Source organism: Xyrauchen texanus, chromosome 4 (genome assembly GCF_025860055.1).
Source record: "Xyrauchen texanus isolate HMW12.3.18 chromosome 4, RBS_HiC_50CHRs, whole genome shotgun sequence".
NCBI lineage: Eukaryota > Metazoa > Chordata > Actinopteri > Cypriniformes > Catostomidae > Xyrauchen > Xyrauchen texanus.
This window is the reverse complement of record NC_068279.1, coordinates 31191354-31214397: the sequence shown is the minus strand read 5'-3', so window position 1 is coordinate 31214397 and position 23044 is coordinate 31191354. Positions and strand designations below refer to the sequence as shown.

General features: G+C 36.5%; 1 protein-coding gene across 4 annotated transcripts; it reads right to left on the bottom strand.

The window, feature by feature from the left end:
• Position 1: 1 nt before the first annotated feature.
• LOC127635228 (protein RUFY3-like) lies at positions 2–21190 on the bottom strand. Of its 4 annotated transcripts, none has more exons than XM_052115121.1 (18): positions 20701–21188; positions 11051–11224; positions 10621–10738; positions 10437–10538; positions 10191–10314; positions 9761–9825; positions 9191–9256; positions 9025–9094; positions 8713–8805; positions 8435–8518; positions 7801–7968; positions 7542–7639; positions 3391–3510; positions 2675–2798; positions 2486–2562; positions 1168–1192; positions 985–1062; positions 2–368 (listed from the first exon to the last, which is right to left on the bottom strand). In XM_052115121.1, exons 1-18 carry the CDS (start codon positions 20963–20965, stop codon positions 225–227), a joined length of 1995 nt encoding a protein of 664 aa, XP_051971081.1. In that variant the 5' UTR covers positions 20966–21188; the 3' UTR covers positions 2–224. The 4 variants fall into 4 exon arrangements, with proteins under 4 accessions (XP_051971081.1, XP_051971089.1, XP_051971093.1 ...); XM_052115129.1 differs by lacking the exon at positions 20701–21188 and adding an exon at positions 15973–17254; XM_052115133.1 differs by lacking the exons at positions 2–368; positions 985–1062; positions 1168–1192; ... (1 more) ...; positions 2675–2798; positions 3391–3510 and adding an exon at positions 3518–4855 and having other exon boundaries at positions 20701–21190.
• Between the last annotated feature and the right edge of the window lie 1854 nt (positions 21191–23044).

The following is a 23044-nucleotide window of genomic DNA, read 5'->3' as shown; positions in this document are numbered from 1 at the left end:
ATATATACATATATATATATTTATATTAAAGCATTTCATACACACTTTGTAAAATAACTTTTTGGCAAATGTTGCATTCAAAAAAATGGAAATGAGATGTCTGGTACTGTTTTAGGATACAAAATGTGATGTGTTAGTTTAGAACTGCACTTTTTTTTTAAGAAATAACCTATTGATTAATGCTACTGATAGAACAGCATATGCTCTGATATGAAGGAGATGCCTCAGGATGGGGTGGAGGCGTACTGCTGCAGTAACTGTGAGTAGCAGATGTCACACACGTGTTCAGGGTTGATCGAGGAAGGCAGTGGGATTTCATTAACCATGCAGTTCTCACAGAACACACCACTGCAGTTCTTACATTGCTTCTGAAATAATAAAGAGACACAATCTGAAGCAATCTGAATGTACCTGCAAAAGTGTCACTGTTTCTGAAGATCATGTCACTTGAAAGTAATGTAACAGGACTTATGTTTAATATGTATTAATTATACATGTAAAAAGTAAAAACACAATATTGGTTGAAGGTTCACAAAAACAAATTCTCTTTAAAAAAGCTTTATCCATTAAGAAATAAATAGTACTTTTGAAAAATGATGTACTCAGATGAGATAAGAGACTCCAGTCATATCAGTGGCGTAATTCGTTTGGCTACCTTTTATTTTACAGAGAGCTGGACCGCCTCATGGGGCTGCCATGTTGAGTTCATGACTTTATCTTTATAAAAGCCCCTATTATTGGACACATTTTTGAAAACAAAAACTGTTAATGGCTGACTGACTACAAACAGCACATTTATACAATGGCATTGGTAACTGCAAACCATATCAGGCAGCACAACATTAAACAATACCATCCATTACATTCTTAAATTAAAATAAGCAATCAAAAGTTATTCATTGAAGGCAATTAAAAGCATATTCAAATGTTTCATTTAATGAGAACTCTGTTTGAAGGCTACTAAAGTTTGAATTGTTTTGGTACCTTGGGTGTGGTCAGGGAGTCCTGGTTTTCACACATAGGGCAGATAGATGGGTCAATGTCTGAACAAAGAGACTGATCCTACCAAGTAAGAGGGACATTAATGAATATAAAAGATCCCAAAATATTACAGAGAATCTCTAAGATAAAAACTACAAAGATAACTGACAGTGGAATGTAGATTACCTGTTCATCTTCATGTGAAAGTGTCCTGAGGGAGAAAAAAAAAATAAATAAAAAGTTTCCTTCTAAATAACATTGCATAAGTTTATACAGTTTTATGTGAATCCCTTTCAGCATTTATAACTCCAGTAATTAAAATGTTGGGACAGGATGAATAGTACTGTATGAGTGTTTACCAATGTGTAACATCACCATTTCTTCTAATAACTGAAGACACAAGTTTGTAAAATATAGCCAGCAGAATTTTCCCCATTCATCCATTATGCAGGTCTTCAACTGCACAACAGTTGTATACATAATGCACCACAAATTCTCAACTGGAGATAGGCCAAGACTGCAGGCAGGCCAATCTATCACCTGCACCCTACGTTTATGCAGCCACGCACAATGTGGTTTGGCATTGTCCTGCTGGAAAATGCAGGCATGTTCCTGGAAAAGATGCTGTGTAACTGGCAGTATATGTTGCTCCAAAATGTGTACATATATTTCTGCATTAATGGTGCCCTCACAGATGTGCGAGTTACCCATGCCATGGCACTGACACACCCCTGGCCCATACAGACACTGGCTGTTGGACCTGATCCTGATAACAGCTTGGATGGTCCTTTTCCTCTTTGACATGGAGAACATGATGGCTGCTTCTCTTTTACAAAAGCTATTTAGAACATGGACAACAGAACTGTCCTACTTTCCATCTCAGATGAGACCGAGCCCAGAGAAGTTATGTCTTAACTTGCATCTGTGGGTGCAGCGTGTCATGATATCCATAAAAGACAAATTAAGGTTTTAAAAGACAGTGACATCTGAGGGATCAGAGATCATGCACATTCAGAAATGGTTTTCCATAAGGACAATGCCAAACCACATACTGCCCGGAAGTTCATGGCTGTGTAATTAGAAGTGCAGATGCTAGATTGGCCTGCCAGCAGTCCAGACCTATATCCAACTGAGAATGTGTGGCACATTATTATGCACAAAACAAAGCAACGAAGACCCTGTACAATTGAGCAGCTGAATAATGACATAATGAATAATAATAACCTGCATAATGGATAAATGGGGCACAATCTGCTTGCTAAACTTAAACTTGTGTCTTCAGTGCGCAAATATTTAAGAGTTAATGTGGTAAATGAGTGTATATTTTCAACGACAAAAAAAAAAAAACTAAACCATGAAATAATAAATAACAAAACATGAAATAATTTGTTGCGTTATTGCTTTTAATATATCAAAGGGTGAATAGAATTTACAAATCAATCCTTTTTGTTTTTCTTAGCATTGTCCCAACATTTTTGGAATTGGGGTAGTAAGAAATACTTACAAACTTGAACCAAGACTTGACTTTTCCTCCAGTGCTGTGCGTAATGTGTAGTTTTCTTTTTTGACAGCCTCTAACTCCTGTATAAACACAACAAAGTCTGAATTACACTCTATTTATACGGATCAAGAAAATAAGAAACAGAAATTCATAGATTACAATGCCAAATTTCAAGTGAAAAGAAAGTCTTACCTTTCTGATCTCCTCCACATGCTGTCGCACATCTCTCCGTGGTGGAGTTGTGCCAAAAAGACCATCAGAACTGTGAACTCTATGATGCTCTCTCCATTTCCTGAGTTCATGTTCCATAACTGATCTATTGCACACCAAGAAAATAGAATGGCTTTTTGACATTAGGACACCACGTGAGACCATGAGTGTGTTATACTTGGTTTAAATGAACTCTTCGATTTTTTTATTACATTGCAGTTAAAATGTGTTTATTTAATTTCAGTCAAAATTAAATTGTATGTATGTCTCATTTAACAATAATTAAGCAATAAGGTACAAGAGGGTCAAGGGTATGGGTAAAGGGCATGGTTAGGCCAGAAACATATTTTATGCAAGAATGCCTACGCAGATGCGAGCGCTTGGCAAAACAAGTATTTCTTTTAGTTCAGCTACTACAAAAGAGTAAAAGATATAGACCCTGATATGAAAAAATTATAGAACGTCAACATGTTCTAAATGGGTACTTTGTACTGTTATTCACAGTAGCTAGGTGAACACTTGTTTTGCATCATCAGCTTTTCTTCATTAATAATCAGCTATTTGATTACTTTGTTAATTTGACCACAGCTGGAACGTTGTATTGACCAATCAGCATCCAGGACCAGAACTATCCACTTCATAAACTGTATTATATCATATTGGCATTACAGTAACAATGGTAAGGAAAATGTCAGTACCTCTGCTTTCGTAACTGCTCCACCTCTTGCTGCAGACTTTCAATCTTGTCCCCAAACTCCTGTTTGAAAAGCCAATTGGCCTCGTCCGCCAGGTCCCGTTCTCGCTCTGCCTTCTTACATCTGAAGTTGGGCCACATTAACTTAATGAGGTGAAATGAAAACTAAAAGCCATGGGAAAGGAGGATGAATTAAATAATAAAAGCATAATAAAGAACTGAGAGAGGGACATAAAGACAGCTGGAGAAGACAGGATGATGTAAACGGCTAGAAACTGTACACGCTAAAGAAGGCAAAGTAGTCTGACAAGTGTCTGATTGTTTTTTTATTAAGCTATGTTTGTTCAACAGTTCACATCTATATTATGTCTACAAACACTTCAGTCCATTCACAAAGCTTTGACATTTGGCATCGACTTCAACTGCATCAAATTAAGGTTTTAAATAAGTTTACATTAAGCTTTAGAATAATCCAGGCACACAATCTTGCACTCAACATAATTTCTTGCAAAACAAGCTAACATAACCTTCTGAATATGCTTTGAAGAGTCATACTCAATTAGTTTGTTTAGCTTGGGCATCCATCCAAGCACTCAACATCTTGTAATTTAAAGGGAAAGTTCACCCAAAAATGTAAACGAATCAATCATTTACTCACTCTTATGTTGTTCCAAACACATATGACTCTCTTTCATCTTGAGTATTTCTGTTTGTGTTCCACAGATGAAACAAATTCATATGGGTTTGGAACAACATGTCAGAATTAAAATATTTGGGTGAACTTTCCCTTTAAAGCAAGTTGGTCAATATTTAGGTCCAAGTTTTAAATTTTAACATGGTCAAGGAGAGATAACAAATTAACCTTATAATATGGTGTTGCATACGTTCAAATAAAAAAGATTGTACATTTTTGTTCGGATGATTTTGCATCCCCGTGCTGTGTTCGACAGGTTTATGACTTTTATAAAGCACCAGCTTTGTTTGCCTCTTTTTCAGTATTGAGAAATAATAGAGATGCACTGCCATCACTTAAAATTTACATATCTGACCGAAACCAATCAAAGATGGTCATCAGGGCCATCAGCAATCTGAATTTGGGCACAGGCCAGTTCTATGATTGGCCAAAACAGCTGCATTTTACTTTTGCTAAAACACACAGAAGGAGACTATAGACATGAGCACTAAATTAGGAGTACAATATTGAGAGATGGTGCTGGGGGGACAAAGAAAGCAACATTTTTCGTTTTCAGTCCATAAGACAAAATAACGGCAACGTATTTGAACCCCAGTAAAAAATAAATACCCTAGTCATCTATGTTATGCAAAAGCAAACTGAAGATCTGATTTTTTTTTTTATTTAGACTTTTTTGGAAAATATCCAGTGTTTGCGATCATTTTATTGCGGCATCTGGAGGAGTTTTCCAGCAACTGTGTTCAAGTTTCGTGCTTGTTTAGCCATGTCACTCTCACTGATCAGGGAAGATGAGTAGAAAGAGAAGAAAATGAGCATGGAAGAAATGTAAAATGAAGAGGCAAGCGCAAAGAAATTATAAGACAGAAAACAACAAGGAAAGAAGTTATTGTAGAAAAAGATTGATGCCCACCTGCAAGATGCAGCAACATTGCTAAGAACTGATACAGGAAAGATTGGACTAGCTTTACAAGCACCAGATGTTATCATTATTCAAAATTTTATCAGCAAGACAATTTGAGTGAATTGTTCAAATAATAATTTGAATCTCAGAATGTCTTAGTATTTAGCACATTATGTCCCCTCTTTTACTTTAATGGCAGCATGTACTTGAGCTGTTCCAAATCCCAGCATGATCGGAGAATGTTCCAAAGAGCATCTTGTGTACTTCAATGGAAGCAATGAAATATGCCCTTTAGGAAAAGGTGTTAGTATGGCCAAAGTCACAAATGTTCTTATTTGATTAAAGGAATAGTTCACCCAAAAAAGGAAATTCTCTCATCATTTTCTCACCATCATGCCGTCTTACTTGTGAATGACTTACTTTTGCTGGACACAAATTACATTTTTTAGAAGAATATCTCAGCTCTGTAGTTCCATCCAAAGCAATTTTGAAGCTCAAAAAGCACATAAAGGCAACATAAAAGTAATCCTTATAAATGTTTAAATCCATGTCTTCAGAATGTGAAGGTAGGTATGTATAGATAGATAGGTTTGGGTGAGAAACAGATCAATATTTTAGTACATTTTTACTATAAATTGTCCTCCCTGCCCAGTAGGAGGCGATTTGTGTGAAGAATACAAATCGCCAAAAACCAAATAAGAAGAACTCTTTGGAGAGAAGAGCTCTTAGGAGGGCTAAGTGGATATTTATATAAAAAAAGGACTGAAATACTGACCTGTTTCTCACCCACATCTATTTTATCACTTCTGAATATATGGATTTAACCTAGGCATGTGACTGTATTCGATTACACGGTATATCATGGGCATTTCAAAATACCGTAAATAATTCCAGATAACCTTTTATCCAAATTGTTTCGATTTTTCTGATCGCACAGTAGTTTTTATTCCATCAACTAATTGAGATTTACAACACTGCATGTACGTGGCACAAATGACACATGCACACTCTGATGTAAACAAATGAGCATAGAGAAGAACATGAATGAATGAGGAACACAGCTGACCCTTTATCAGTCGGAAGTGTGGAAGTATTTTGGGTTCCATAAAAATGCAGAGGGAGTGTTGGTTTCTCTTTGTGTAAAACATGCGGCAGACAAGTGGCAGCGAAACACGGAAACACCTCTAACATGATCGCTCTTTTGCAGGACAATCATTCTGTTCAATTCAGCAAGATAAAGGTACGTTGTGACAGTTCTGCTCGTTTTTCCAAATAGTTTTTGAAAACTGAGAGACATCACTCTAAGAGACAATTAGCTAATTGACCACTAAGACGCCAAAGAAAGTGAACTGTTGTTGTCATTTACAGATAATGTCTAGTTGGCAGAAGAGTAGCTTGCTACAACTCTGCAAGCTACACAGCAATGTTTGCGTCTCGTAGTAAAAACTAAAAGACAGTTGGAATCAGGTAATACCAAGTCCTGTAATTAATAATGGCGATGTGGCACAATGATGATTTCAATATTAATTTCAAGTTAAAACGCCACGCAAACATATGTTGCCATTCAGTGTGTGTGTGAACTTGTAGTTATCAAATTTGTAGCTAGTACCTAGCTTTTTTTATTAGCAACTTGCTTGCCATCCAGAAAAAAAAAACATGCATAATGGCTATAGCCTCGTAGCTGGCTTGAATTAGTGTAGCCTTACTTTAACATTAGCCTCAACAAAACAAGGTCTATAATGATCAGTGGTCCCATGGCATAATGATCATTTAAATATTAAGACACCAACTAAATGTTAAATTTGGCTATGTATCTATGGTGTTGATGGTTGATTCTTTTCCAAGTTCTTTGACCAGTTTGGTATTGAAAAGGTAATTAAACTTGTTATTAAGAGAACACCAATAAAGTTTGATTATCTTTCAACGCATTTTTGTAATGTAATTAAATATCATGATAATACCAAATACCATGATAAAAGCTTCAGCAATTATTGTGACATGAACATTTTATACCATCACAAGCCTAATTTAACCACTGGTGTAGTATGGATTACTTTTATGCTGACTTTACGTGTATTTTTAGCTTCAAAGTTTTGGACCCTGTTGACTTGCATTGCGAGGCAGATTTTAGATATTTCATCTAAAAGTCTTCATTTGTGTTCTGCAGAAGAAAAAGTCATACACGTTTGGATGAGTAAATGATGAGAGAATTTTCATTTCAACTATTCCTTTAATGAGCAAGAAAGAGTGTAGAATCTTTTTATGCTAATGCATTTCTTTTTGAACAAATCACATTACATTTTATTTTGAATCCCAGATCATCAATATGGACTTTTGAACCCCATGATGCTCGTGATTTCAGATTTCTCTACGTCTTGATTATTCTTGATCACTGAGCAGAAAATCTGCCCATCCTGAACAATCTTGGAAATCCATGTAATGTTAAACGCCACAATGTATAAACCGCTGAGTTCATGGTTAACTGAAAGAATTGTGTGCTTTAGGTTTTTAGTATTTGTGTAATTTGTGATTGCTGTGAAGATTTGTAAGACGTTCTCACCTGCCCTCCAGTTGTTTAATAATGCTCGCCATCTGGTTTGCTTTCTGCTCCAAGCGGCTGATGATGTCACTCTTCTGTTTTGCACTGGCCTCTGAGCTCTACAGGCCAGACACATAAAAACAGGCACCAATAACATGCTGCATAAAAAATAAAGGGAGTTTTGTACATTAGATAAATGTTGTACTAACATAGTTGTAATATTCTTAATCTGAATAACAATGAAGTCTTGGTTGTTTGTGGATGGGTGTGTGTCTTATACCTGTGACTTGGTGGAAAGCTCATGATTGATTGCACGCAGGTCATCTAACTGCCGTCTCAGTTCCACCAGAGCATCATGTTTTTCACAGATGTCTTTTTCTAGCATTTTCATGGATAACTCCATCTCCTGCTTCATCCCTATCTGCACCTCCAGCTCCTTCTCTACATCCTACATAAACACACACACTCAGTATCTTACAGGGATAATTTACCAAGAAATTCAGTCATCATTAACACACCTTCATTTTGTTCCAAACCCATATGACTTTCTATCTTCCATAGAATGCAAAAGTTGTTGTTATGCAGAATGTTTAATATTCATCACCATTCATTCATTGCATATTGTTTAATACAATATAAGTGAATGTGACTGAGGCTGTCAGTCCATTCCAACATTCCAATTAAAATTTTCTTTTAATATCCACTTAAGACATAACGTCTTATAGGTTTTGGGACAACATGAGGTTAAGTAAATGAAACTCATTTTCATGTTGGGTAGACTATACCTATAAGGTTTCTCAGATGTCAGAACATTGATTTGATCCTTTGAACATTCCACAAGAGTGATAAAAGTATTTGATATAGATGTGAGAGTGAAAATTGTACAGACACACAGTAATGAATGCATGACTCACCAGTCTGAGCTGAGTCTCCTCTTTGAGCTGTTTGCGAGTTTCTCCAAGAACTTGACCATTTGCAGTACCATCTGCCCTTAAGGCCTTCAAGAGGAATGCAGCTCAAATATCAGACCAAATAGCACACCACTTCCAAAATAAATTGTGTTATGTGAATGCACTCTTCCTAGGGAACTCTGTTTGTGTATATAGTTCAAGATAAGATTTTGAGTAACATGAAGTGAACCAATGTTGTGCGAGTTAATGATTATTGTGGGTTGAAAACAAATGAAGTTCACCTTGCGACTGGACTCCACTAAGTAACAGCTTTCCTCCTTCACTCTTTCCATTTCCTCCTGTAGAGTGATGATCCTGTTGTTTGCGACGGCAAGCTAAATAATGAGAAAATGTTAGCTGGAGTTAGCAAGTGCTAGAGTTAGTACTAACATCTATTCATTTACTTTATTAAATCCCACAAAGCCAGTGTATCACTCAACTACATACTGAATAGACAGTGTGTGCATGTTAATCTAGTTCTGTTAAATCATTATTCACCTTTTTATTAGTCTCGTATGACTTCAGTAATCAATGAAGTTATAATTATTACCCACCTCCTCTGTAAGTTTTGTGTTGGACTTTTCCAGTGCATCCACTTTGGCTTGCAGGTTATTCACTGATGCACTGAAATGGGAATTCAGAGAGAGAATGTGAGATTAGTCATGCTTTCCAAATCAGCAGCTAAACAAAATTGCAGCCGTGTTGGTGACATGACCACACCTTAAATGTCTGTTCAGTTCCTCTACGTAATTCTTCTGGTCAAGAATAGCTGTGATTTGCCCATCACTGCAAACAAAGAGCATATTTAGAGGTAATATGGAGCTTTTGACCTTGAGTTAAAGGAATAGTGCACCCAAAAAAAAAAAAAGAGGAATGCTGTACAGAAGCTTCGTTGGTTTTGGTTTAAATCTGTCTTCGTATCTGTTTGTTTTATTAGTTACAAATTACTTAAATATTGATCTTTTTCGCACCAAAAGCGATCGTATCACTTTAGAAGACATTAATTTAACCACTGTAGCAATATGGATGAGGTTTATGATGACTGTCTTTGATTTTGAGCTTCAAAATTCTGATCACCATTCACTTGCATTTTAAGGACCTACTGAGCTGAGATATTTTTCTATTTTTCTTCAAATGTGTTCTGCAGAACAAAGAAAGTCATACACAACCGGGATGGCATGAAGGTGAGTAAATGATAAGAGAATTGTCATTTTTGGGTGAACTAACCCTTTAAAAAACCTGTCAGTCAACAACAAATCGCTTTATTGTGAAAGTTGAACATGAACTTACCCCTCAGTACTCTTGCTGCTGTGGGCTCCGTCTTTCAGATACATTGAAAAATCTATAACTCCAACCTAAAGAGAATCAGTGGACAACTTATTTCCCCCTAATACCAATGAATTCACCTTTTGACTAGTTCTCTTTTATGACAAACAACCAGAGGACAACGATAATAACATAAAATGCAACAAGAATGTTTTTTTTACTTCACAAATCAGATTTTACATTTGACATCAAGTGGTTCATCAACGCATTACTAAAATGTTTTACAGTACAAAAGTAAACAAAAACATGCAACATACATAGTTAATTGCATTTAATGATTTGCATTGAGAATTTTTCTTGCTGTCTGGAACACTATCAGAACAGAACTGTGACCCAGCAGTTGATAATCACTGCTTAATTATATATATATATATAAATAATAACTAACAGTTACCTGTGAGTCTAAATCTTCTCCTTTCATACACAAGTTAGCATCAATGACGTTCAGCCCAACCAACAGCCCAGCGATCACTGCTCCTTCTTCCTCCATCATTAGAGCATTGGTCTCATAGAATTCACTGAGGAATCCAACAGCGGCAAATATAAGGAACAAGACCACAATGGCTTTTATATGTCACATTAACGTCATTAATTTAGAACTAGCAATCAACAGATGGTGGACCAATAGCAGGAAGTGTACCTGAGCAGGTCTTTTCTGTTGATGATGGTCTTCATGTAGTCTGAGAGCTTCTTCTGCATCAAGGCCAGGCGAAGCCATGCTCTGCCTCTACCTAATGGGGTTCTGATAAAAAAGACAACTTAAGAATGATAAACAGAAAATTCATAAAAGAAATGCATTGTTCAAGTTGAGGGTTTTTTCTTACTTTAGCCCAGGGAGGTCTTTGACACTGGCTGTGATCTCCCCAGCTTCTGGAGTCAACTTTTCAACCAGCTCCAAAGGACCCCAAAAAGACTTGTTTTGACCAAGGAACGTCTTCTTACCTTAAAAGTAGGAGACATGAATTTTGGACTTCAGACTTTGGTTGCATTGTCTAAACCACTGTGTAGTTTCACAAAACTGTTAAGATTAAGCATTACAAAACAGTACAAACTGTACTGTGTACACTGTAATGGCAGAATTAACAAGTGCTGTGTAGGTATACACAACATACCAAAACACTATTTCTATTTGTAATTAGGAAAAGGTTGCACCCAGAAGTTCATGTCAATTTTGTGAAATTAAATGACACAAATTTGGACCAGATGTTCCCATATGAGTACAGTAAAATATGAGTTGGGAATTGTTGTGCTTACTTTTAAGTCCGTGTTTCAGACAGTGCTCCATGACGACAAAGAACTGCTGCAGTGGGGCGTAGTCTGAGTCCAGTGTGCGACCCAGGTTCAGTGCAGACTCAATCAAACCTTTAATGCTTAGCTTGGCCATGTTCATCAGGTTCAGCCTCTCGATGGCAATGGGGTCCTTAGGATCTGCAATTCAACAAATTGGAGATTTATAAAAAATTATAACTCTATGCTTGATATCATACAATTCTCTAACTCATAGACATCCAACTTATTATTTAACAGAAGTAAATGAAGGTTTGGAATGTAGATTTTCTCAGATAATTCAGAGTAAAGTCTTCATGGGAACTTTCCACTGACTGTGGTTACATGCATTCCTTTACATCTGCCATTACACAAAATCAAAGCAGGGTTCTGGTTGATATAATATGAAATGTATTCAATTAACATCATTCAAATTATATCATGCACACATAGTATATGGTCATAGATTTCATCCCCACTGAAACTTCACATTCATGTTCCTCAGTTATGCTTCTCTTCAAAGAGCAGAGAAATTCATATTAAAATCTACTCCTTGACAGATGATGCTTTTGATTGTGGTTGTAAATCTCCAACTAGAACATTCCAACCACACTACGAATCAAAATTACATAAAGTAGATAATTACATTTTCACATTTCAGTTCACAAGCCTTACCCAGCCTGATCCAAAACACACCCAAACTAATGCAATTATTACTGCAACATCATTATTCTTAATCCATGTCTGGCAATAGCAGTAAGAATTTGAGAGTCTGTTAGGAATGACAAAGGCTGCTGAAGAGTACAAAAACATTTAATGTTGTTTGGATCAACTTTATAAAAGGCTAAGGTGTTTGACTCATTGCTCAATTGAGCCTGCATTTACACAGCACAAAAAAGACTCATTGCTTTCCAGGTGGCGAGACAGGAGCTATAATCCAAGAGGCAGGTCATTTTTCACAGTGCATTGAGTGTAAAAATTAAAAACGATGGAACGAGAGAGTCTTTAAGTGTTGTTGCTTCAACTAAAGTTTATTTTAAATTACCAGCACTCATACAAAATAATGGATTGTCAATGAAAATGTTAAGTGTAGGGTTGCTGTGTAGCTTTGTTGAGTCTCACAAGAAAATGTGAAGCAAACCATAACTTAACATTTGTGAAAGTTCAAAAGTTGGGAACTGCTGTATTATGGCTACACAAGCAAAACCAGAATGTCAAAACTATGCAACACAGAAAGGTTGCCTCCTTTAAAACTGAGATTGATTCAGCGTCCCTAAAATTATATACAGTATGTCCAATGTTTAAGTAATCCTGCACCCAAAAATGAAAATTCTCTCATCGTTTACTCACCCTCAAAAATTCTAGATATGTATGACGTTCTTTCTTCAGCAGAACACAAACTAAGATTTTTAGAAGAAAATTTCTGCTCTGTAGGTCCATACAATGCGAGTGAATGTGACCAAAATTTTGAAGCTCCAAAAAGCATTTAAAAGCAGCATAAAAGTAATCCATACAACTACAGTGGTTTAATCCATGTCTTTTGATGCATTCTCCAGGGACCATCATTTACATTTACATTTATGCATTTGGCAGACGCTTTTATCCAAAGCGACTTACAGTGCACTTATTACAGGGACAATCCCCCCGGAACAATCTGGAGTTAAGTGCCTTGCTCAAGGACACAATGGTGGTGGCTGTGGGGTTCGAACCAACGACCTTCTGATTAACAGCCCTGTGCTTTAGCCACTATGCCACCACCACTCCCACTTGAAATCATCACGATTACTTCGCTAGATGGCGCTAGAAGTGTAGTTATGATCATCAAGGGGATATATTTGGGTCTGTTCTCCCCCAAAAATGATTGTATCGCTTGGATGAAACCACTGAAGTATTATGGATTACTTTTAAGCTGCCTTCATTTGCTTTTTGGAGCTTCAAAGTTTCGGTCACCATTCACTTGCAATGTATGGACCTACAGAGCTGAAGTATTTTTCTAAAAATCTTCTGCAGAAGAAAGAAAGTCTTAAACATCTGGAATGGCATAAGGGTGAGTAAATGATGGGAGAATTTCAATCTAAGTTTTTTGGAAGGCCTCCAAGTGGATACAGTACATGTGAAAAACCAGGAAATTGGCATGTAATGCTAGTCACACCATGCAATAAAAAGACAAATCAACCTGAGAATGGGGTGGGGCAGCCAAGACATGAGAAGCAAAATTAAACCAGGCCAGACAAGTGCAAATCAGCCAAATGGGTAGCCAGATATTTTGCTAGTTACAAAGAGAACTAAAACATTTCTTGTTGCTTGGATCAACTTTATAAAAGGCCAAGGTGTTTGACTCTTGCTAAATTGAGCCTGTCATCTCTGGTGCTATGTGCAGTTTAGGCTGCTGTTAAGTAAAAACAGGGCTGCACAGCCACACCTGCTGTGGATTTAGGATGGTGCCCGAGGCAGGAATGAGGTGGAAAGGGAAAATTATTCCTCCATACACACCTTTAAACTAATCAACCATTTGTATTTGCTCCACCAAATCTCTGAAATCCTCAAATGAGTCTTTGCAACAGGCCATGGAAAATAAATGCATAAAAGGATTGGGTCATGCGCATCATGGGAGTAAACCAAAACATTACAACAAGAGGGAATACACAATGTTTTAGCATATTTTGGTGTAACAAGCATATAGTAGTACCTGCGTTATCTCTCTCTTACTGATTGTCATACATTACAGGAAAATTGCAACCTCTGAACCATGCTCACCACGGTTTATATGAATGTGAATACTTCCTGGTTTAAAGGGGACCAGAACAAGTGTCTCTGAGAATGCTCGTGCAACGCAGTATCAGTAGGGACAGATGGAAAGGTGATTACATCTGAATTGAATGATGGGGAATGGTGCTTCTCAGTAATTCGGCAGAATGTGTCAACACTAGACAAAGCAGTATCTCAAACAATGGCCTATTTGTTCTGCAAGACTGTAGTGACAACTTATCTAAACTTATTTATGACAGAATTCCTCAAGAAAGAATTCACTATTTCCTCTTTATTCAAACCCTTTGAAATGACATCCCTTTTGTTGAACATATTCATACATGCTTTTTAGCTTTAAGGTTTTCTATGTGGCTTGGCTGTGAGGAAAATATAAAAATCAATCATAAAATCAAAACATAAACAAGCAGAGAAGAGCAGACTGAATACATTACAAAAAACACCTACATGCAGTGAAACAGACCAGGCCACCAGGAAAATGTTGAAACAAGGTAAAAACCTCACCGGTACTGCGATGTATTTATTTATGTCAAATGTCTCCAAGGGGACTTTCCTTGAAGATGTATTAACAGTAAGACTGGAGTCTAGTCAAGTGAGCATACACTAAAATGAGAGCTACATGTGGGATGTTGAATCACAAAACATTAATGATATGATTGTTAGTCACCATCTTTAAATCGGCTATTTATATAAAATATGACAGCAAATAAGAGTTACTCTAAAAATTATTTTTTAGCTCCTGGAATCTTTTGGTAGACTTAAAAAAAAGAGGTAACACTTTACAATAAGGTTCCATTTGTTAACATTAGTAAATGCATTAGGCATCACAAACAAACAATTAACAATATATGTGTTACATCATTTATTAATCTTTGTTAAATGTTAGTTAATAAAAATACAATTTTCTTTCATTTTGCATTAACTAATGTTATCTAATACAACTTTTGATTTTAAAAATGTATAATGTTGAAATGAACAAACCAAGATTAATAAATGCTGTAAAAGTATTTTTCATTGTTAGTTAGTTCCTTAATGTTAACAAATGGAACATTATTGTAAAGTGTTACCAAAACAAAAATACAAATGCAGAACCTAAAACATGCCATTTTGGTCCAGCAATTCTTATGTTTGCAAATGTCTTGGTTGAGACATATTAGCACAACGCTGTAAACAGATAAAACTTGTTGTCTAGTCCTGGTCTTGGTCAATGTCCATTTCCAGCTCTGCCAGTTAATTAGCCTGAGATAATCATTGCTGTTAGTCTCCTGCATGGCTGCTGGTCAAACTTCACTACTGCCGAATGATCACATCCCTTTAAGCCATTTCATTGACTGGGAATCTCAGGCCCCTCTCCAGGGCAACAGTATTGTTTCCAATAGAAACTTTCCACATGATTGTGTTTCCCAGTGTGCTATTCTAACAACTGACACAGTAAATCCTGACTCTCCATGCACTGGATTAATACAACATAGTCAGGGCAGCCAATTAAGAGCTCTGAGCCCAACACTATTCTAAGACCCAAAACAATTAAATGCCACCTTCTTTCTTTATAAAAGAGAATAAATAAAAACCAAAAGAAAACACGTTTCCAAAATGCCTTTTATTTATATTCAGAACAGAACAAAAAATTTAAAACATAGCACTTTTAGCATACATAGAATGTACATTATGATGTCACATAGGCCATTTGTTTTAGTTATTTTAAATTGTATGCTCAAGCATTCAAAACATTGTCTTACATTTAATGATCCCAACAGTTTGAAATACTAACCGAAATAGTCTGTCAAAACAGATACTAGATACTATTTTTGCATTGCAGTGCCTTTCAGTGCAAGGAGTTTTCTATACTGCATGGTGTATATGGTTAATTTGTTCATTGTGACAATAATTAAAACAACTATAAAGTTTGTAAAGCAATATTCTTTGTAAAGTGGATCAATTTGTATTGGGTAAAGAACTAGACAAAACGGTGGTAATTTAACTGAAATTAAATAAAAACCAATACACACAATTGTTCTACATAAAAAAAAAAACATTTCCAAACAGGCCTGCAGGAATGCTGTGAGCATGATGGAGGAAGGCTGAGCCAGCACCGCCCAGTACAATAAGAGCCACAGAGGCCTAGTGATGGTGTGCGTGCCTACCTTCATGAGCCGGCTCGGGATCTGGCGTGAGCGAGATGTCATTCAGCTCACGCAGGCACAGCCATTCCCCATCCACCGACACACGGAAGTTGCATAGGTAGATGGTCTCTCTGGCAGCCTGTGTGATCTTGTCTGTAGTGGGGGTGGGGGCATCACTCTGGGACGTCAGATCAGACATGGTGACTCAGCTGATAGCTGCGATGACAACAACACTTCCAGAGGCGGCCCTCAGCGAAGAGACAGATGCAGTGTAAAACACCAACAAAGCAATTAAATAATAATAACAAAAAAATCCACTTCAACCGCTAGTCTTCTTCACTACGAAGGAAAAAGGAGAGAGACCAAGAAAACAAAGAAGGAAGCAAGGGAAGAGAAAACAGCAGTCCACGGCAAACCTGACAGAAGGGATGCAATTTTGCTGTGGCTAAATAGCCTTGTCCTGTGAATGAGCAACAACAGCTAAAATCCACAATGTGAATAAAGGCTCGTCTGCTCTCTGGTCTGGCTTTACACAGCCAGAGGATTGAAATGCTGCATGAGCCTCAGTGGAGCTACAATCAGAGATGTCTCTTTCTCTCTCTCTCTCTCTCTCTCTCTTCCTCCCTCCCTCACAGCGCAGCTTGTAATAACTGGATTGGCTGCACACACTGCAAGAGGGAGGATGTTGACCAAGATGGCTGTTATGATGCTGAGGAGGATTGTGGGAGTCACGTGAGCAGATGGTGCTAGCAGAGAGACACGGCTCCCGAGAGGCCTGTCAGATGTGGGGGGCTGTTGTCAATGATCCACATGCTGCACAACAGAAGGATGGATGTCCTAATGGTCAAGACTTGATTCAGATAATTGCTGATAAAACTGCTGTTTACTGGGCAAAGTGTTTAAGATGAGCCAGATGGATAAACACGGCACTTCATGCAAGACGAATCAATGTGTCCACAGTGTTTGAAATTATGAAAAAAGCATAATACAAAGCCCTTGAAAGAGAAGAACCTAATATTCTTCTTCTTTTTTTTTTTAAACCTCATCAACAAGAATGTAACCAAATCTTCAGTATTGGGGGGGACCAAATTTTAAAGGGATAGTTCACACAAAAATTAACATTCTCTTATCATTTACTCACCCTCATCCCATTCCAGATGTGTGTGACATTTTTCCCTTCTGCAGAACACAAATTGAGATCTTTAGAAGAATATCTAAAATCTGTATGTGGTGACCAAAACTTTAAAGCTCCAAAAATTATATAAAGGCTTCATAAATGTAATCCATAAGGCTCCAGTGATTAAATCCATATCTTTAGAAGTAATATGATAGATTTGGGTAAAAAAAAATATATATATGATGAAGAAAAAAAACTAATTATGGACATTTAAATCTTTTTTACCATAAATCTCCACTTTCACTTTCAAAATGTGAAAGAGTGAAAGTGGAGATTTATAGTAAAACAATAACTTAAACATTGATCGGTTTCTCACCCACACCTATCATATCACTTCTAAAGATATGGATTTAACCACCGAATTTCTTTTATGTGGCCTTTATTTGATTTGTTTTACTTTCTCTGAAATGTTGAATTCCATGTTTTTAAAAAAAAAAAATCACAATTTGTTCTGCAGAAGAAAGAAAGTCACACACATCTGGGATCGCATGAGGGTGAGTAAATGATGAAAGAATTTTCATTTTTGGTGAATTATTCCATTAAAGTCTAAGAATGTGTTACTGAATCAACCTGTACTGATTGACCAAAAATCTGAATAAAAGAGAGGGGGCATCCCCTTGAATGTCTACAGTAGTTGTGGCCATGCTCATTAATAATTTACTTCCTCAAAAAAAGCAATCAGGCAACAAATATAGTTAAATAATAACACATTGTGTGAAACAACACAACTAAGCAGCACACACAATGGGCCTAATTCGTGAAACATGAGCAGAACATATTTGTGTGTAAATTGTTCAATCCATTCTTGTGTAAATATTCCCTTTGAATTCAATGGGACATTTTACACAAGAATATTTTTTTAATTATTTACACAAATTGTGTACTGATTGGTTCACGAATAAAGCCCAATGTCTCAATATGGGCAATGAGGGGCACGTGCGCGATACACTTCTGTTGTGACAATCCTTGTCTTTACCGAGAAGCATTTTCCTGGCATTTCAGCAACCATGTCTGTCTTTTTTTTTTTTTTTCGGTTGTTCAAAAATTAGAACAAACAATGCCCCAATTTCACAACAGAATCATTCTGTTGACTCTGTCATTTCAATGATTGGTAAAGCAGGTAAGCAAAATATTCTGAATTGATTTTAGTCACAGCTTACTCAAGCAATGAATAGTTTTGGGTTTTCTCACTCCCAAAGTCACCGTATTGAATGCATGGTGCTCGGTTGGTGAGTGGGGGCTCTCCCAAATATTCAAGAAATAGTACACTCAAAAATGAAAATTCTCTCATCATTTACTCACCCCATGCCATCCAAGATGTGTATGATTTACTTTCTTCTGCTGAACACAAAGGTTTTTAGAAGAATATTTCAGCTCTGTTGGTCCATACAATGCAAATCAACAGTGTTCATAACTTTGAAGCTCAAAAAGCACAAAGCCAGCATAAGAGTAATCCATATGACTCTAGTGGCTAAATCTATATTTTCTGTAGCAATCTGAGGGTATAGGTGAGAAACCTTGTCTAAAGGTTATGGTGCATATCACCATCTACTGTGCAGGGAGGAGAATTTATAGTAAAAAGAACATAATATAGATAGATTTCTCACCCACATATATATTGCTTCTAAATAGAAGACAATGCAGGCAGTTTTTTACCTACCGCCCCCGCAAGTTTGCTATCTTGCACCCAAGTGCTCCCGCTGAATTTTAAGTTCACCAAGTTCACCCACTCTCTGTATGCAGTCATTTCTGCTCGACCGCAACCCCGCATTCATTTTCCACATTGGGCCATACAAATAAACAACAAGTGTACACAAAGAAAACATTTTTTTGTATTGTTGCTATTTCGAATGGCGCGTGACATGACGCCCATCTGATTTTTTAAAACTAAAGTGACCATTTTTTAAACCGAGTTTCACATCATTTGATGTCACAGTGTTTCCACGCTCTGATCTGCCATTCATCTTAAGTGCCATTGACTACCTGCATAGCATGCTCTAAATATTGAATAATTTGATGCAAGTGCTGTGTGCACATTTTTACATTGCATTTTCTGTTTATTGTTGTCAGAAATAAATTTGTTGTAAAATAAAATATGAATTATTGTTTTTTTTGTATTCATAAATTTATATAATAAAAACAGATGTCCACATTGTATTTTTCAGGGTATTCTTTGACCACCCACTCCATCCACAACTTATGGACGTACCGTCTGCGTGCCGGTGGATGGGGAATGGCTGTGCCTGCGTGAGCTGAACGACATCTCGCTCATGCAGATCCTAAGGGAGTTCTGCGGGAATGCAAACCTCTACCCCGGGGACATGGATTTAACCACTGAAGTCATATGGATTACATTAAGGCTGCCTTTTTGTGCTTTTTGGAGCTTCAAAGTTCTGGACTCTGTTGATTTGCATTTTATGGGCCAACAGAGCTGAAATATTATTCTAAAATAATCATTGTTTGTGTTTTGCAGAAGACAGAAAGTCATACACATCTGGGATGGAATGAGGGTGAGCAAATTACGAGAGTTTAAATCTTTGTGTAAACAATTATTTTATTAAATTTATTCAAATAAATAATTGACCTTTTTTACTTGCTCCCCAGTCCTAATAAAAGGCTAGATATGCCCCTGTGGCCAACTCTCTAATCTAGGCAAGTAAATAAATAACATGACAGCAATGACATATCCATGAGATATTTCACAACAGTTCTAGATGTGCATTTGATGCAAAAGAATTCAGAAGACTGAGACTTTAAGGCTGTGCCAGATGCTTAAACATATAGACAACATTTTTTCACATTAGAACCGGTTGTTCTGATGCCCAAACATGCAGTCAATGTAGGCAACGCATTTGGTTTTGAGCCACAGTGTGTTTTACATCTGACATTCACACTCAACACACACATTTTGACCTTGCATTTATGTGGTTGTTAATATATTAAATATTTCATAGATGTAATAGTAAATGCTTCCAGGCATAACACGGTAGTTCTTAACAGATGAGCTTACGAGCCTTTGTGTCCAAAAAGCTATAAAGGCACCATAAAATTACTTTATAAGACTCCAGTGGTTAAATCCATATCTTAAGAACCAATATGATAGGTGTGGGTGAAAAACAGATAAATAATTAATAGTAAAAAAGGAATCCTCCCTCCCTGCCCAGCATGAAGACTGCAAATAGCAGTAAAAGAACTTTTAGGAGAGAAGAGTTCTTAGGATGGCTTGTTTGAAAGTGGAGCTTTAAAGTAAAAAATTACTTGATCTGTTTCTCACTCACACCTATCATATCACTTCTGAAAGCATGTATTAAACCACTGGAGTCCCATGGATTATTTTATGCTGCATTTATACTTTTTGGGCTTCAAATTTTAGTTTCCCGTTGAATAGGAAGTGATACATTTGATAAATTGAACCTTGAATACACGCTGCAGTATCTGTCATTTTGCAATGTTGACATTGAAACGGGAGATTGCTGATCTGACAGTTCGGATCAACTGTTACTCAATGTAATGGTGAAACAAACACCAACACATCACATACATATATACATAACCAGATAGCCTATACTTACTTCTTGTTTTCTTAGCCTGGTATTCATATTGCACTGGTGCAGGAAGAGATGATAAGCCTTGCTTTGTAACCTGTATACTTGAGTTGTAAGTTAGCGCCTCCTTAAAGTAAATGACCGAGGCAGGAGAAAGCGACTCTTCCGGACTATTGGCTAAATGTCCATCGCTGTCCAGAATCTGGGGTTTGATGAATTCATCCGATGAAACTAAAGTTGGCGAAACTTCAGTGCTCGGGTGCTCGGATGCTCCTGAGTTGTGGTCCGCCATCTTCAGTTCATGTGACTGCTCTGCGTCAACACAACTCTGCTCTGGTGATCATTTTATCATTTATCGCTCGTTTGCGACATTTTCATGTGATGCAAATCAATAGCTTGCAGTCTGCGCTGTTGCAATATCCCCGGTCGAAAAGATAAATTAATATAACAAATGATATAAATGCAGGTCATATGGTGTGACGTAGATTTCCAGCTGGCTGAGCGCAGTTAAAGGAGCAGCAGCATAAACAGAAGTTTGTCATTTACCTGAATAAACTGTGGGAGGGCAAACTGAGACGCATCAAACGGTAGACCTAACTATATATTCATTATTTGTTTGTCATATCACACAATTATACAACTCTCTCATTGGTACAATATTAAAAACAGTAACAGTAATGACAACATTGACAAATACAAAAATCCAATTAAATATTTACCCTATATTATATAAATTATTTCTATAATGTCTACCTTATTTTATATAAATAATTTCTACCCTATTTTATTTAAATGAGCAGCAAAAACTGACAGTCTGTACTTGAGGAACATTCTTGCTCAAAAACCGAGATGAGTTCCCAATATGTAACATTGACATCAACTGTTTAAAATGGGTACTGCAGTCCAAATTAAAAATATTCTAGAGAGACGTAGCCTATCCCCCGCCACAGACTCGAAGCCAGGTTGAGGACACGCAACAGACAATGGCAAGCGACGAGCCTGTAAGTTGATCAGCTAATGTATATGTTTGTAATGTTTTTATTGTTTGCAAATGATAAACAATCTTATGTGGATTATTTATAACTCTGTCAATGTTATCATTGTATTCGGAGAAGCCAGTATTTCAATTTAGCATGATTCATAAATCTCTGATAATTTATTATGATAGTTTTATGCTTTAGTACAGTAAATAAATTACATATTGCTCCTTTAATTTGACTATGGTTCATTGTTATAAATATGCAGATTGTCCTATGCACCACCAGACGGCGCATCACAAGTACTTTGTGCTTCAAACTGCTTCACCATTGCTTTTTTTATATTATTATTATTATTATTAACAGAACATAATATACAACAGTATACAAATATGTACAAATATACCAGTGTGTACAGAACATGTGTGTTCCTTAATCCAAAAAAAAAAAAAAAAACATCACGAAAAATACTACAAGTCTTTTTTGCTTTTTTTTTTGACAATATTCTCCAAACAGGTGCTGTAGTTCTTGATCTCCAGGAGAAAATTAATGAAATTTTGCTTGGACCCTACCTCTGACCATTTCTTCTTATGTATGTGGAACTTCCCTAAAATAATAAGAAGTTGCACAATCTAATTATTTTTATTATTTTCATTGGAATAATATATACATATATCAAAATAATTTAGTTTGACTTTTCCATATCCACACAAAAAACTTTAGAGTATACACAATTACAAAAAAGATGGACAATAGATAATTTTTCTGTTGAGCAAAAATCACAGTAATAATCAATATATAAATTAAATCTCTCTAATACACCTTTAGGTGGATATATACCATGTAAAACCTTGAATGTAACCTCGTTTACTTTATTATTTAAACAATATTTTTCACAGATGTTCCAAGCTTTAGTCCAGTTTATATTTCTAAATACATTGTTCCACAATGACATTTTATGAGTAGCTGTTTCGCCTATTATAATATTTCTAATATGTTTATTGGTACAATGGTGTTTAAGTATATTAATATCTCCTATAAACATGCTGTCTTTTACATATATTGTCTCAGAAATATCACTTCTACAAGCTCTTACAAAATGTGTAACCTGCTGAGGTATGGCATCAAACACAACAGCATGCTTCACCATTGCCTGTTTGTAAAGAGAATGTGAAGCTACGTCACGCCGCATTGCATGCTGGGGCAGTGCCACCATCTTGTATAAAACTCTGTCAATTGCTGAACACCGGAATTTCCTACTGAAATTTGATTCAATTCTGTCATTTGGGGATTTACTAATTAAAATGCCAACATATCTAACTGTTTGTACATTATCAACATCCAAATTACTAACTGTTATAATATCTCTTTTTTCTGATTAATGAAGAGACCAG

Coding starts and splice junctions, on each gene's coding strand:
- LOC127635228 (XM_052115121.1), bottom strand. CDS start 20,965: ATGGCGGACCACAACTCAGGAGCATCCGAGCACCCGAGCACTGAAGTT. Junction 10,539..10,620: donor AAAGACCTCCCTGGGCTAAA/GTAAGAAAAAAC, acceptor CTTTTTTATCAG/AACCCCATTAGGTAGAGGCA. Junction 3,511..7,541: donor ATTAAACAACTGGAGGGCAG/GTGAGAACGTCT, acceptor GCCCAACTTCAG/ATGTAAGAAGGCAGAGCGAG.